This window comes from Neovison vison, chromosome 7, assembly GCF_020171115.1.
Source record: "Neovison vison isolate M4711 chromosome 7, ASM_NN_V1, whole genome shotgun sequence".
Classification (NCBI taxonomy): Eukaryota; Metazoa; Chordata; class Mammalia; order Carnivora; family Mustelidae; genus Neogale; species Neogale vison.
The window spans coordinates 51,442,207-51,457,537 of NC_058097.1; the positions used below are offsets into that span (position 1 = coordinate 51,442,207).

The window sequence follows — 15,331 nt, forward strand, 5'->3', positions numbered from 1 at the left end:
GGACGGCGTCCGCGCTCCCAGTCCCAGGTGTTCCCACGCGTAGCCTCGACCCGAGGGACTACAACTCCCGGCAGGCCTTGCAGCAGGCTCCGGGGGAGGTATTGCCGGTCGGCTTTACCCTAGCTAATACAAAGGCCCGCAGGGGAGAAAAAATTAAACCGTATTAGGAGATAACAGTGGAGGTGAAACAAAAGGGCCTCCTCGTTATTCTAGGTCCTTAAGGGAATGGAGTTTTGAGCTCGCTGGCTGTGGAATAGGAGGGTGGCGGGTTCCAGAAGTTCTGCGGGAAGCAGCAGCAAGGGTTGAGAGTCCTTTGGTCAAAAGGAGGAGGGGCTGGGATCCTGGACTCCTGGGTTTGTGGGAGGAGGGAACATGGGGCGTGGACTCCCCAGTTAGGGAAGGAGCATACCCTGGATTCCCTCAGGGGCGCGGGGCCCAGTTTGGGTTGAGTCTCCCCAGTGGGGGGGTGGGGCCGCAGGACTGCTGCGGATTGGCCGCTTCAGAGGGTGTGCGGCAACCGCTGATTGGCTGAGGCGGGGGTGGGTGCGGTCGTGGCTGCCACGCCCCCTCGGCCTCCAGGCCGGGTTGTGGGAGAGGGAGACTGGGGCATAGGAAACCAAACTTGGTGAGACTTTGTGTGGGAAGGCTGGCAATTTGCCGAGGCCTGTGGTGTTAGGGCTGGGTGACAGTGACCCGGGGACAGATTTCGGGGCAGAATATCCCAGAGTAGAATTATGCAGGCACAGTGGCCCAGGAATTGGAGTTTGAGGACCCAACAGGAACAAGATTTTGGTTCTTGTAATCCGGATGCAGGAGTTGGGGGAATCCTGACCTCAGGAGGTTTTGGGGCCACAGTGACCGAGGAGTTCGGTATAGGGGGCACTGATGCAGGTTTGAATTGCTAGGGATTAGAAGGATCCTGATGAGCTGTAATTAGCAACACTGTCCCTGGGGGTTCTGTCACTGGGGAGACACTCACAAGGGGGCATAACCAGCTAACCCTACCCTAGGGCCTCTAGGGCCTCTGTCCTTAGAGGCTCACTCATGCGTTGGTGGATTAAAGTTTTTCGGGTCTCACTGATGGGACTGGAACCATGTGTATTTTATCTTTTCTAAAAATTATATTTATTTACTTTTGGGCGGGGGAGGGAGAGGGAGAGGGAGAGAGACAAGCGGACTCTGTGCTGGCTCCAGCGACGGCCTCTATCTCTTGATCCCGATAGCATGACCTGAGCTGAAATCAAGAGCGGGAGCCTTAACCTATTGAGCCACCCAGGCATCCCTATTTATTTCAGGTATTTATTCATTCTAGAGAGAATGAATATGTGAGCATGGAAGAGGGGCAGAGGGGGAAGGAGAGGGAAAGGCAGAGAATCACAAGCTGACTCTGCGCTATGTGGGATTCGATCTCAGGACCTTGAGATCATGACATGAGTGGAAACTTAAGAGTCTGACGCCTAACGGACTGAGGCACCCAGCAGCCCCATGTGTGTTGGATCTCTTAAAAAGTTATAAAGAGGGCGCCTGGGTGGCTCAGTGGGTTAAGCCGCTGCCTTCGGCTCAGGTCATGATCTCAGAGTCCTGGGATCGAGTCCCGGATCGGGCTCTCTGCTCAGCAGGGAGCCTGCTTCCTCCTCTCTCTCTCTCTCTCTCTCTCTCTCTGCCTGCCTCTCTGCCTACTTGTGATCTCTCTCTGTCAAATAAATAAATAAAATCTTAAAAAAAATTAAAAAAATTTAAAAAAAAGTTATAAAGAATACACATACATTTTCTCCTTGGAAGGAAAAACTATATTCCAACTGGGGGGTTGACTGCGACCTCTTCATCCATCCCGATGTGCCACCCTTTTCAGAGGCCTTCTTCCAGGGTCCCTTTCCTTTTCATTTGCATGCTATATGCGCCCGCCACGACACTTACAGCAAAGCACTCTCTGCCTTATCACCAAGGGATGGAGACACGCAGACTTTCCAGTTCTTGGTCTTTTAGCTCTTACCTCAGGCTGCTTATCCTTGTTAGGGTTCCGTGACAGTACCTATTAAAATGCATTTAAAACAAACAAACAAAAAAAACTTCATGCACTGTCTTGCACAGCGATCGTGTGGCGGGATCAGAATCTGGGTGGGAGCTGAGAGGAGGGTGCATGTCCACCTACTCCCCTAGCCCCCCTGATTCCAGCGCATGCGCCCTCTGGCAGGACCCAGCACCCCACCCGCGCCCTATAATTGGGGCGGCCCGACCCGCCTGCCGCGTAGGGCAAGTAGCCCTCCAGCGGGAGGGGGCGTGAGCGGGGCGGGGCCGGAACGTCTTTCTCCCGGGCCGCGCCCCGGGCGGGCACAGTTACCCGCCGCACCGACCATGGCCGCAGCCGCACTGGGACAGGTGGGTTCGCGGCCCCGGACCGGGGAAACGGGAGAGGGGGTGGGGAGGCGGGGGAGGCCCACTTCCGGGTGGACCACTAGCTCCCGGCCCCGTCCGGCTTCGCGCCCCCGGCGCTCGGGTTCCGCTGCGGAGCGCCGAGAATGAGGGGGTCTTTTGGAGAGGAGCACGAGGCTTTAAGGGCGAGGGAGGTGGAGGGAGGTAGTTGGTGGGACGGGGCCACCAGCGGGAGGTGCGAGGGAAACACGGAAGAGGGTACAGTAATGGGACAGGCTGGGGCGGGTGGGGGTTAAGGAGGGGGTAACCGCCAGCCTGTGGGGGCGCCGGGGTAAGACGCCCCGAACTTCTGGGGGTGCGCGTAGGATGAAGGCGCGGATCTCAGGTCCGGACTGGGAGTTGGACCCACGGCCCAGTTCTCTTGAACTAGAAGTTAAGATGTATGCGGACTGTCCCTGCAAGCTCTCCTCCAGAGCTGCGCATCAGCGTTCCAGCTTCCCGCTGTCCCAGAGATGGGTCCTCCCGGTCCCTTCTGACCCCGAAGAGGTCGACCCGCAGAGTTTCGGAGAGTGGGGTTTTACAGCACAGTTTCTCCGCCAGGAAGGAAACGCTAACAGCTCGCAGAAGGGATCTGTACAGCCGTGCCCAGCAGCACCGTCCCACTAGGAAAAGGGGTGTTCGCGTCCTGTTCCGCTCCTGCCCCGCCCGGGGACTCCTGCTCCAGCTTGATCGAGAGCAGGGCCCATTGTTACTGTTCTGAGTTTTGGGGTGACTGACGCTGGGCTATCCCTGGGACCATCTGGGCTCTGATGGTGCCACTCCGGGGCTGCGGTGGGAGAGTCCCTGGCAGTTTGGTGGAGTGTTCAGCTGCTGTGAGGCAGTCTTGGTCTGCGATGGGAGAGTCCTGGGTTATCATGGGACAGATCTACTTGTGATGGGATCGGTCCTGGGCCATGATGAGGACAGTTTGGGCCTTTGACTGGGACTGTTTGGAGCTGTAATAGGGACATTCCCCGGCTGAGACAAAAGATAGCACTGCATTACCAGGGGGACCCTTCCTGGGCTGTGATGGGGGCACAGTCCTGAAGCATGAAGGGCAGTGCTGAGCTATGCAAAGACCGTGCTGGGCTTTGATGGTCACATCCCTGCTGAGAGGACACCCCTGGATTGTGCTGGGGACAGTCCTAGGCTGTAATGAGACCCCAGGAGGTTCCATCACGCTGCAGAGCCCTACTTTGTGCCTGTCCCCCTCCCTCTCCCCTTCCTTGTTTTTTAATTCAGCCCATTTTTTTTTTTTAATTCCGCCCAATCTTTTCACACTCTTTGTCCCAGTAGCTGGTCTACCCCCATGGCATGGGGTGTCAGATGGTAAAGCCCCTTCCCTGAGCTGAGGTGAGACCCCCCCACACACACCCCTACAGAAATGTCCTGGAAGGATAAAGTCAGCTTCTTCCAGGGCAAGAGGGTCTTGATGGCCAGAGGGACCTCCCAAGTGCGTGGTGGCCATTGCTGATTGTCAACCTGGGCACTGCCCGGCTCCTTCTCTCTGCCCCGTGGGTGTGTTTTTCTGCCTCTCCCTTCTCTATCTCTTGGATATACTCTAGTTAGTTTCTTTCCAGGTGTTGGCATCGCTCTTTGTCTTTTCTCCTTTCTCTGGGTCTCCTTTCACTTTGTGCTCTCGCCTGAAGGCTGGTCTTTGTCTATTTACTTTCTCCTCCCTCAGCCTCTCTGTATCTCACCCTTGGCATTTGTCTAGATTTCTCCAGACTTGACTTAACCTGAGTTTGTCTCCCAATCTGTCTCTTGTATCAGTCTCTGTTTATGATCATACCTGCTTTGGCATCTTGTGTTCTTGATTTCTGTTCTCAGTTTTGTTTCCTTTTTTTTTTTTTTTTTAATTTTATTTTTAAGTAATCGCTCCACCCAACCTGGGGCTCGAACTCAGGACCCTGAGATCAAGAATCACCTGCTCTTCCAACTGAGCAAGCTACGCACCCACCTCGGTTGTGTTTTCTATTTCTATGTCTATTTGTTTTCTCATTCTTGCTTTTCCCTGCCCCCCCCCCCTTTTTTCCCCATTCTGGCTTCTCCTGAGCATTGCTCTCCTGCCCAGATACTGGCTGTGTCTGCCCTGGGTGTCTATCCTTTCTCTGTGCTCTGGGGCTCACTGCCAGAGTTGCGTGTGCTACACGGCGCCACCTAGAGGCCATGCCGCGGACCCACACTCTCATCCGCCCAGAAGCCCTTGGGCCCTGCACGATGGGGAACCACACCTCAGACTTCACGCTCCACAGACCGCATCGGCCCATGACTCACCTACTGACCGGTGACCGCTGCCATTCATGTTGGTTCTCACTGACTGGTGTCCGCTCGCCCAGCTCACAGGGCAGGAAATGGCTAGGCTGTTCTGTCTACACCAGTCTCAGGACCCAGCTGCTTTCCTGCTGGGCTGGGAAAGAGGTGTTGTGAGGTCAAAGAATACTGGGGAGAGGCCACCCTCATGGACAGACAGACTGGCTCTCCCTTGTTTGTCTCAGGCAGGCCACAGATGTTTCTGAGCAGGGTCTTTGTTAATGACTAGGATCACACCCCAGGTCCATGGGGCTGCCTCTCAGCCCTGGGATCTGAAGGGAATTGGGGTCACTGGTGTCCAAGGTATGGGGCTGGGAGTTTAGGTAATCTGAGCCCAGTTGGTCTAATATCCTGAAAGAATAAGGACTTGGACTCCTGGATCTGATACAGAAGGGGCTGGGGGCCTGGACTCCTGGGTCTGAGAGAGGAAGGACTGGGGACTGATGATCTGGGTCTGAGGGAAGAAGGGCTCGGGGCCTGGACTCCTGGGTCTGAGGGAGGAAGAGGCCAGAGGTCTGGACAGCAGGGTCTGAGGGATGAGGGGGCTGGGGGCCTGGACTCCTGGGTCTGAGAAAGGTGGAACCGGGAACTAATCTCCTGAGTCTGAGGGACGAAGGGGCTGGGGGCCTGGGTTCCTGGGTCTGAGGACAAGGTCAGAGGTCTGGACTCCTGGGTCTGAGGGGGGAGGAGGCCAGAGGTCTGGACAGCAGGGTCTGAGGGACGAGGGGGCTGGGGGCCTGGACTCCTGGATCTGAGAAAGGTGGGACCAGGGACTGATCTCCTGAGTCTTAGGAAAGAAGGGCTGGGGCCTGGGTTCCTGGGTCTGAGGGAGGACGAGGTCAGAGGTCTGGACTCCTAGGTCTGAGGGAGGAGGGGGACAGGGGCCCAGCTTCTGGGTTCTGGGGAAATATGGCCTCTACATTCCTCTTTTCTAATTCTTATCAGGATTTGGGTCCCCGGGGTAGGCTTTCACTTACCTGTGCAGTGTGCCTCGCTGTCTTCTGTCTGAGCTGATCTCAGGGCTGGGGCCAAAGTTCCCAGGGGTGGGAGGTGCCTGTGTTTGACTTTGCCCTGGCTGGGAGGCGATGGGAGCTGATTCAGCCCTTGCTGGGGATTGTCCTTGTGAGGACAGGGAGGGGGCTTAGCCTCCTTCAGACTTCCTCCCACAAGGTGCTGATCTGATAGGGGAGTGGACTTGTCCGGGAACACGTTGTCCATCTAGAATGCACTGGGCCTTGGACAGACCAGGGCAGATGGGCCTCCCAAGTGCATGGTGGAAAAGTGCAGGTGCACCAGGGTCCCCTGCTTTCTCTACCTTTCCTGGCCTCACTGCTTTTCTTACTTCTGTCCCCATCCCCAGATTTGGGCCCGAAAACTCCTCCCTGCCTCTTGGCTTCTATGTGGCCCCAGAAGATATGCCTCATCTAACTTCAAGGTGAATGGAGGGGAATGTACTTTTGGATCTCAAGATGGGACTGGGGCCAGGACTGCTGGGCCTGAGGGGGGGAGGGGGTGGGGGTTCAGGACTCTTAGGTTTGAGGGAAGAGGTGGGCAGCTGGATTTGGGCATCTCCAAAAGGGTCCAGGGTCCAAAGGTGAAGGTGTTTGGCAATGGGGTCCTACTAGTCCGCTGTAAGGCTGTGGGAAAGATGAGATAGGGTATGTCCCAGAAGCCTCTGGGGCTACAGGTCTTTTTCGTCTTTGGATCTTAGCCCCAGAGGTTCATGGGAGTTGTAGTTTTTCAATTTGAAGTTGCGACCGGATTTCAGGATGCTTGGGTCCCCGTCTTTTCTCAGGCTGCAGACCTGCAGCTGGAAATGACGCAGGAGCCTCACCAGAAGCCTGACCCCAGCAAGCCCCTGGTGTTTGGGAAGATATTCACTGACCACATGCTGGTGGTAGAATGGAAGGAGGAGAAGGGCTGGGGCCAGCCCCGTATCCAGCCCTTCCAGAACCTCATGCTGCACCCCGCCTGCTCTGGCCTCCACTACTCGATGCAGGCATGGCCCCAGCCTCCCTCCCCGTCTCTCTGCATCTCTTCCCCCTTGCTGTGTCTCTTGCTGAGTCTATTTTTCCCTGGGCGTGCGTGCTTTGTGTGTTTCTTCTTGCTCAAGATATGTTCCCTGAGGTCTCTCGTGTTCCAGGCCCCTTGCAGTGGGATGCCGGGGTCCCCAAGAAGAGCAGACCCAGTTCTTCCCCTCGAAAACCCCATGTTTGGGTTATAGCCCCAGGCAGTTGTGCCCTGAGGGAGGCCGCTGAGGCATGGTGGGAGCCAGAACAGGCACCGGTCCCACCTCTAACTTGAAAGGTGGTAGGGTCTCTTTTGGCAAAGAAAGCATAGGGTGTCAGTGGGACAGGGAGCCACCAGTACAAAGACACAGTACAAAGGAGAGCCCGGTGTTTCAGGGGAATTGGGGGGTTGAACGTGATAGGGGAGACTGAGGATGTCATCAGGGACCTCAGAGGGGCTGAGGGCTGGCACCTTGTCAGGAGGGCAGCCCCCTTGAGGGCGCTGGGAGCCATGGAGGGCTCTGATGAGGCATGGAGCAGGTCAGCTCTGGCTGTAGTGACCCCCTTTAGGCTGATGGGAGGATGGGTTGGAGGGGAGAGCTGGAGCCAGAGCCGGGGGAGGGACAGAAGGAAGGGTCTGGCAGGCTGGACAAGATCAGAGAATGGAGGGCCAAGCATGGCGCCCAGAGGTGTGGGCAAGGTGACCAGCTAGGCCATGGGGCTGTCCCCCTGTGGGAACTCCTCTGGAGATCGGCTTTGCCGAACTTGCTGAGGGGCCTTTGAGGGAAGAGATCTAGGAGGCATTCAGGTGATGACTCAAAGCTATGGCTAGAAGCAGAGTCTTCCTGAGGCAGCTTCCGTGCTGACAAGAATTTGGATGAACATGTTTCCGCCCTTGTAACCGGTTTGCAGTGTCAGCTCAGGAGGCTGAGATAAGAGGGACCAGATCCTGTGAGGCCTCCAAAGCCAAGGTCAACAACAGGCTGGGGGTGCAGATCAACTTCGTGGGATTTTTTTATTGTTGTTGTTGTTGTTGTTACTTTTACAAATGTTTTGGGGCACCTGGCTGGCTCAGGCAGTAGAAAATGTGACTCTTGATCTCGGGAGTCATCAGTTGGAACCCCACAAAGGCTGTAGAGAGGACTTAAAAAAATTTTTTTAAAGTTTTTATTATGGGAAATTTCAAACATAAAAATAGAATGATATATAAGCCCCCCACCACCACCCTGCTTCATCAGCGAGCGCCTGCGGGTCCCCATCTGGACTCCCATCTTCGTGCCCCACCTTTCTCTAAGATTTTGAAGCAAACCCTGGACTTTTCTGTATTTCATCCATAGCAACTTCAGTGCTTCTCAAGAATGCAAGGAATCTTTAATTTTTTTTATTTTAAAGATTTTTATTTATTGTCAGCAAGAAAGAGAGAGAGCACAAGCAGGGGGAGCTGCAGGCAGAGAGAGAAGCAGGCTCCCCATTGCAAGGAGCCAGAGGTAGGGTTTGTTCCCAGGACCCTGGGATCATGATCTGAGTTGAAGGCAGATGCCTAACTGGCTGAGCCACCCAGATGCCCCAGGATTCTTTAAAAACAAAACTTGCAGGGGTACCTGGGTGGCTCAGTGGGTTAAAGCCTCTGCCTTCGGCTCAGGTCATGATCCCAGAGTCCTGGGATCAAGACCCCGCACGGGCTTTCTGCTCAGCGGGGAGCCTGCTTCCCCCCCTCTCTCTGCCTGCCTCTCTGCCTACTTGTGATTTCTGTCTGTCAAATAAATAAATAAAATCTTTAAAATAAATAAATAAATAAATAAATAAAAGTATTTAAAAGGAAAAAAACAAAAACAAAAAACAGAACTTGCATGCCATCGCTGTTCCGGAGAAATCGGACCAGTAACACGGAAGGGATTTAAGCAGGGTGATCCCTCGGCATCTCTGGGAGTGTGTCTCCTGTCTTCTGGTCTCTCTCTGTCCCTCTGTCTCTGCCTCCTCCTCTTCCTCTCTGAGCTCAGCGGGTGATCTCTCCTCCAGTCTGTCTCTGCATCTGTGTCTCAGTCCTTGCGTATCAGGTGCTGTTTCGGGATCTCTCCATGTGGCTCAGGGGTTCCCTGAGGTGGGGTTTGAGCTCCGTCCCCCACACGCCCGTCCCCGCAGCTCTTCGAGGGCATGAAGGCGTTCAAAGGCAGCGACAAGCGAGTGCGCCTCTTCCGCCCCTGGCTCAACATGGACCGGATGCTGCGCTCGGCCCTGCGCCTCTGCCTGCCGGTGAGGGACCCTGGCTGGCCCCAGGGAAGCAGATTGGGGGTGGGGGTGGGGGGTAAGGTGGGGGAGGGGGCTGACTCGTGGGAATCCTGCCCAGAGTTTTGATAAGGTCGAGTTGCTCGAGTGTATCTGCCGGCTGGTGGAAGTGGACAAGGACTGGGTCCCTGAGGGCAAGGATACCAGCCTCTACATCCGGCCTGTGCTCATCGGAAACGAGGTGGGCTGGACTCCCTGACTTGGGGGCGGCGGGGGGCTGGGTTTGGGGGCCTGGACTCCTGGGTCCCTGATGCCACCTTCCGCCCACCGCAGCCCTCCCTAGGCGTCACCCGCTCCTCGCAAGCGCTCCTGTTTGTCATTCTCTGCCCCGTGGGCGCATACTTCCCTGGAGACGCCGTGGATCCTGTCTCCCTCCTGGCCGACCCAACCTTCATCCGGGCCTGGACAGGTGGGGTGGGTGACTACAAGCTGGGGGGGTAAGTAGTCCCTGCAGCAGTCCCTCCCCCAACCCTCCATATCCCCCTACTTGTCCGGGATGCTGGACATCCGAGACACTGGCTGTCGTGCTTCAGGTGTGGATCTGTGTCTTTTTTTTTTTTTTTTTAAGATTTTATTTATTTATTTGACAGACAGAGATCACAGATAGGCAGAGAGGCAGGCAGAGAGAGGAAGGGAAGCAGCCTTCCTGCTGAGCAGAGAGCCTGATGCGGGGCTCAATCCCAGGACCCTGGGATCATGACCTGAGCCTAAGGCAGAGGCTTTAACCCACTGAGCCACCGAGGCGCCCCTGGATCTGTGTCTTTGGATGTCAGTTGCCCTTCCTGTCTTGTTTCACGTGGCTGGGGACAGCTCTGCTTGCCCTTGGGAATGGGATGCTGTTGGCACTGTGGTGGGGGTGCCAGGGGAGGCTGTGCTAAGTGCTGTGGACACATTGGCTCAGAATTTGGCTGGGGGAGGATAAAAGTCAGTGGAGAAACCCTGATTGGTCACCCGGGAAGCCTTCAGAAATGAAGTTTATTTTTAGCTCATCAGTGTCTCCCCTGAGCACCGAGGCTCGGCCAGCACCCTGCCCTCCCCACCCCAACACACAGCTCTCCTAGTCCCCTGGGCCTCCAGTGACCACCATGCTCTGTGGGGGCTTCCTGTGGAAAGCCAGGAACCTTGGCTCAGCAGGGCAGGGAGGGTACTCCCCCCAGGTGATCCAGGCAGGAGGTGGAGTGATGGTGTGTTGGGGATACCAAGTGTGGCCCCAGCTGGGAGATTCATACGGGTCCTTTCCACAAACCTCCCTTGTGAGGCTCCCAGGGCCAGACCCTGTGCCCAGCGAAGCTGGGGACACAGATGAATGAGGTGCAGGCCCTGCCTTCCAGGGGCTCCCAGGCTAGAGGGCGCCCCAGTACCCAGAGCCCCGGGTGCTGTGATGGAAATGGCTGGGGCACTGCTCACTGTGATGGGGAGTGAGCCCTCAAGTGAGTCTGAGGGAGGAGTCGTTCCTGGTCAATCACGCTGCTCTCTGCCAGGAATTACGGCCCCACCGTGTTGGTGCAGCAGGAGGCGAAAAAGAGGGGCTGTGAACAGGTGCTCTGGCTCTACGGGCCTGACCACCAGCTCACCGAGGTGGGCACCATGAACATCTTCATCTACTGGACCCACGAGGATGGGGGTGAGCCCTTCCGTGACATCCCCCTCCCCTCCCGGAAGTGGGTCTATCATAACTCCTAGCCGGCTGTGGGGGATCGGGGGTGTGGTGGGGGGTGGGTTTGGGCGGTCTCTAAGAAGATGGGCGGGTGTGCCCGAGGGCATGAGGTAACCCTCCAGCCCTTGAACTTGCCCCAGTGCTGGAACTGGTGACCCCCCCACTGGACGGTGTCATCTTGCCCGGAGTCGTCAGACAGAGTCTGCTGGACCTGGCTAGGACCTGGGTGAGGGCGCCGTGTCCGTGGGTGGCTGGAATGATGGGCTACTGCCGGGGGCGGGGCGGGGGGCGGGCGCAGAACTTCAGGAGGCTCCAGAGGGGGCTGTGACACCGCATCAGCACGTCTCTACTCCCGCTTCTCTCTGGGTGTCTGTCTCCTCGGGTCATGCCCTGTCTGTCTCCTCCCCATGCCCTGGGAGGATGAGGCAGGGCTCTGCGGTGGGGGCTGGTCCTGGGCTCACGGGAATCGCCCGGCAGGGTGAGTTCCGGGTGGCAGAGCGGAAGATCACCATGAAGGAGTTGTCTCGGGCGCTGGAGGAGAGGCGGGTCCGGGAAGTCTTTGGCTCTGGCACCGCTTGCCAGGTCTGCCCTGTGCACCAAATCTTGTACCAAGGCAAGGTGAGGTGGGGCTGCCTTCGGAAACGGGAGGGAAGAAGAGGGGTTTCCCGGTCCTCACGGCACGGTCTTCTCCAGCATTTGCACATTCCCACCATGGAAAACGGGCCTGAGCTTATCCTCCGCTTCCTGAAGGAGCTGAAGGCGATCCAGGTGAGATGCACCGGCTAGGACGTGGGCTGGATGTTTGCTCCCCGGGAAGTTGCCGTCCCAGGAGCCTTTGGACTGGGAGCCCTCCTGCCCCGCAGTCCCAAGAGCCACTAGGCCCCTGCCGTGGGCCTCTGGGCCCCAGACCGAGTCACTCTTCCTTTCCTGGGAACCTCTAAATGGTGACTCGAGAAATCCCCTTCCCTCCGCCTCTGTGGCTCATAGGTGTCCTTGCGGTGGGGACCCCTTCCCAGGGACCCGTGGGAGTTCGGGCTGAAAGCCCCGCGGGGAGCCCGTGGAGCCCTGGGCTTTCCCTTTGGCCTGAGAAATTTCCTTCTGCAAGTCCCTGGACCCTCGTGCCCCTCTGTGGCCCAGGAGTATTCCCTCTCATAAGCCTCCGGAGGTGTTTCCATACATCTCGGCCGAGGTATCATTCATGAGAACCTGTGGGCTCCTTTCCTGGCACTCGACCTAGAACTGCCTTTCCTGTGAGGTTCTCTAATGTCCTGCGCATCGGGACCTAGAACAACACCTCTCCTCACTCTCCAGGACATCTCAGCCGAAAACGACTCCTTTTCCACCGAAAGCCTTTCAGGCCTTCCAGTAACTCTTTGCAGAACTCCATCTCCCTTAAGCTCTGGGCCCACTCCGCCACGGTTCCCCTTCCCTACGGCTGTAGGCCGGCTTGCGGGAAGTGGACTACATTTCCCATGAGGTCCCGGGGCGCACATCCGCAACCATTTAGCCTGGGCCGCCGGGCTTGCTAGAAATTGCAGTGTGACTTTCCTCTGACACCTCGCTTCTGTTGTCCCTCAGTACGGAGCAGGAGCCCACGACTGGATGCTGCCAGTGTGACGCTAGAGACTCAGCCCTACCTCTTCCCGGATCCACCCCCACCCCCGCGGCATCTAGTCCTCCGCGGGCCTTCCCCTCCCTACCAATGACTCACCTGAAGTGCAATATGAAATAAAAGGCCGGAGGCTGCCGGGACGCCTGGGTCTCTGGCGCCCCCAAATGGTCTTGACACTCCCAAAGCCATAAGGGTCAGACCCAGGCGTCTAGGCCCCAGCCCCGCCTCTCAGATCTTGGGGGATTTGGGCTCCCCGCTGCTCCGTGTTGTGGGGTCAAGGATACACTTTGACCCGACCCAACTCGACTTCGCATCTCTCCGTTCTCGGACCGGATCTCCCGGTGCTGCTGTTGATTTTTTTTTTCCTTTTGCTGCAATTTTGAAATAAATGCCAAAGAACAAGCCATTAACTGTTTTCTCCAATGATGCAACTCAGATGCTCTAGGGTTTTCACAGGCGATCCTTGTCCTGGGCCTTCTTTTTTTTTCAAAGACCCAGCAATCCGGGCACCCAGTGACCTGGCGGGTTCTCTGATGTGGGAGATTTTCGCACCTCCTCACACCCTGAGTCTAGCCTCTTGCCTCCTCTACTTTCCCATCTTTGGGAAAGCCCCACTGGACATCCAGTCACTAGGCCAGATCCCTCCGGGCTGTACGCCTTTCTCCCCAAAGTCCATCACACTCAAGTCCTGTCCTCTGGGGCACCTGGGTGGCTCAGTCATTAAGCTTCTCTGCCTTTGGCTCAGGTCATGATCCTGGGGCCCTGGGATCGATCCCGAGCCAGCTCCCTGCTTGGTGGGAAGCCTCCTTCGCCTTCTCCCACTCCCCCTGCTTGTGTTCCCACTCGCTGTATCTCTGTCTTTCAAATAAATAAAATCTAAAAACAAAAACAAACAAAAAACCCCAGTCCTCCTGTCCCCAGCTCTGCCCTGTCTCCTCCTCTGTGTCCTCTCAGCCCCGCTTCAACCCAGTTCTTGTCTTCTCCTGCCCAGACCCTTGCCCTACCTAGCCAGCTCTCTGCAGTCAGTCAGGCCCCCAAAGGGTATTTGTCCACCCAAAGCTGCCTCTGCTCACTCTTTTCCCAGGTTGTCCCAGCACCCATGGCCAATACTGCAGATAGTAGGCCCTGGTGGGTGAGCAGTGGGGCAGGATGCTTTACCCTTTGCTGAGGGTGAACATCAGAAGTCTGTAAAACCTAGTCCCCGTTCCCTCCCTGTGGCATACCTTGTGTCCCAACCTTGGCTCTTTCACACATACACTTTTCTTTTTTACAGATTTTATTTATTTGACAGAGATCACAAGTAGGCAGAAAGGCAGGCAGAGAGAGAGAGGAGGAGGAAGCAGGCTCCCTGCTGAGCAGAGAGCCCCATGTGGGGCTCGATCCCAGGACCCTGGGATCATGACCTGAGCCAAAGGCACTGAGCCACCCACGCACCCCCACACACATACTTTAATAATGGTCATGTGTAGCTATAGAAAGAGCCAGACCTTAGGACTGGGCTAATGTAGGAAAATGTTGGGGTTCAGAGCCGACAACCAAGGAAGAATTCTTGAGATGTCTTTGGTGCAAAAAGCTGATTTTACTTCAGCATGGGGATAGGATCTCTGGGCAGAAAGCTGTACTGGGGTCATGAGGAGTGGCCTGTTACATACTTCAAAGTTGGAAGGGGGTTAGGGATGATGTAAGTCTCTAAGAAATTTTGGAAGCAAGATTTCCAAGACCCTGAGGGGGCTAACTATTGTTAGGAGAAGATCATTTATTACTGTCTAATAAAACCTCTGTCATGAGACCCTTTGGATGTATATCAGTGGGTCCTATGCTTGGGGGATAACAGTCAACATACATCTTGGGGGAGGGGCAGGTAGAAATAAGAGAAGTTTCCAAAGAAATTTTTTTTTTAAAGATTTTGTTTGTTTGTCAGAGAGAGAGAGAGAGTACACACAAGCAGGCAGAGAGGCAGGCAGAGAGAGAGGAGGAAGCAGGCTCCCTGCCGAGCAAGGAGCCCGATGCAGGACTCGATCCCAGGACCCCAGGATCCCAGGCGTTCCCCAAAGAAATTTTTATATGTTAAAATGGATTGACAGGACCCTGGGGGTTCGGGATGGATAATGTTAAGGTAATTCGGCCTTTTGCGCTTAGCCAAGTATTAACATGGAGGCAGCTGAGTTTCTAGAGGAATGTCATGCTTCCTGTTTCAAGGACTTGTCAATGGGCTGTAAGTGATAAGGAAATTGAATGTTTCTTTTGCCTTTGCATCCCACATCGCAGCCATATCCATTCGATTGCAGGTGTAGAGACAAACATGCCTCCGTTATCTGCTTGGTGTGTGACCTTGGGCTGGTCGTTATCTCTGACCTGCTCTGACTCCCTTTGTGACCCACGTGGGACGAGGACAGACACAGTCTGTCCAGCAGTTAGTTATCAGCTCTGGGACAAAATTCCAATTAGTGGATCACCATTGTCATCCCCTCTCATCTCCTTTTGTCAGTGATTGCTCAAGAGAAGGTCATGCGCGCTATGGGGATATTTGTGTGGTTGCCTCTGGGAAAGCTTTCTTCCCTCCATAAAAGAAATTCTGAAAGAAGACAACGTTTTCTTTTCTTCCCTCCCTTTGGCTGCGATTATCTGGAATTGTGATGCTTAGAGTGGCCGCAGCCATTTCACACCCAAGAGTGACACTGTCCACACACTGACTGCCAAACACACAGATGTCAGGTTCTCCAGCCATTAAGCCTGATTTCTAGGGATGCCTGGGTGGCTCAGTTGGTTAAGGGTCTGCCTTCGGCTCAGGTCAAGATCCCAGGCTCCTTGATCAGCGGGGGGAAACTGCTTCTCCCTCTGCCCGCCGCTCCCTTTGTTCGTGCTCTCACCCACTCTGACAAATAAATAAATAAAACTTAAAAAACAAACAAACAAAAAAACCCACCTGATTTCTAGATTGTTTTGCTTTAAAAAAAAAAAAGTCAAGGGACACCTGGGTGGCTCAGTGGGTTAAAGCCTGTGCCTTCGGCTCAGGTCATGATCCCAGGGTCCTGGGATCGA

The 15,331-nt window shown here is 55.6% G+C and overlaps 1 protein-coding gene and 1 long non-coding RNA gene across 2 annotated transcripts; one reads left to right on the forward strand and one right to left on the reverse strand.

Annotated features, from left to right (window-relative positions):
• Positions 1-1,099: 1,099 nt before the first annotated feature.
• LOC122911853 lies at positions 1,100-5,782 on the reverse strand. The gene is made up of 4 exons (XR_006385515.1): positions 5,703-5,782; positions 4,690-4,822; positions 1,918-2,032; positions 1,100-1,234 (listed from the first exon to the last, which is right to left on the reverse strand). It is a non-coding gene; the product is annotated as an uncharacterized LOC122911853 (long non-coding RNA).
• BCAT2 (branched chain amino acid transaminase 2) lies at positions 2,289-12,695 on the forward strand. The gene is made up of 11 exons (XM_044256937.1): positions 2,289-2,379; positions 6,086-6,160; positions 6,521-6,724; positions 8,877-8,987; positions 9,082-9,201; positions 9,294-9,457; positions 10,502-10,644; positions 10,818-10,903; positions 11,155-11,295; positions 11,371-11,445; positions 12,256-12,695. The coding sequence occupies exons 1-11, from the start codon at positions 2,356-2,358 to the stop codon at positions 12,292-12,294; spliced, it is 1,182 nt and encodes a 393-aa protein (XP_044112872.1). The 5' UTR covers positions 2,289-2,355; the 3' UTR covers positions 12,295-12,695.
• The last annotated feature ends 2,636 nt before the right edge of the window (positions 12,696-15,331 follow it).

What these genes read in the sequence shown, in the direction of transcription:
- BCAT2 (XM_044256937.1), top strand. Translation starts at nt 2,356, where the DNA reads ATGGCCGCAGCCGCACTGGGACAG. An exon ending in CCGCAGCCGCACTGGGACAG is followed by an intron (nt 2,380 to 6,085) that starts GTGGGTTCGCGG and finishes CCCCATCCCCAG; the next exon opens with ATTTGGGCCCGAAAACTCCT. An exon ending in GGTGACTACAAGCTGGGGGG is followed by an intron (nt 9,458 to 10,501) that starts GTAAGTAGTCCC and finishes GCTCTCTGCCAG; the next exon opens with GAATTACGGCCCCACCGTGT.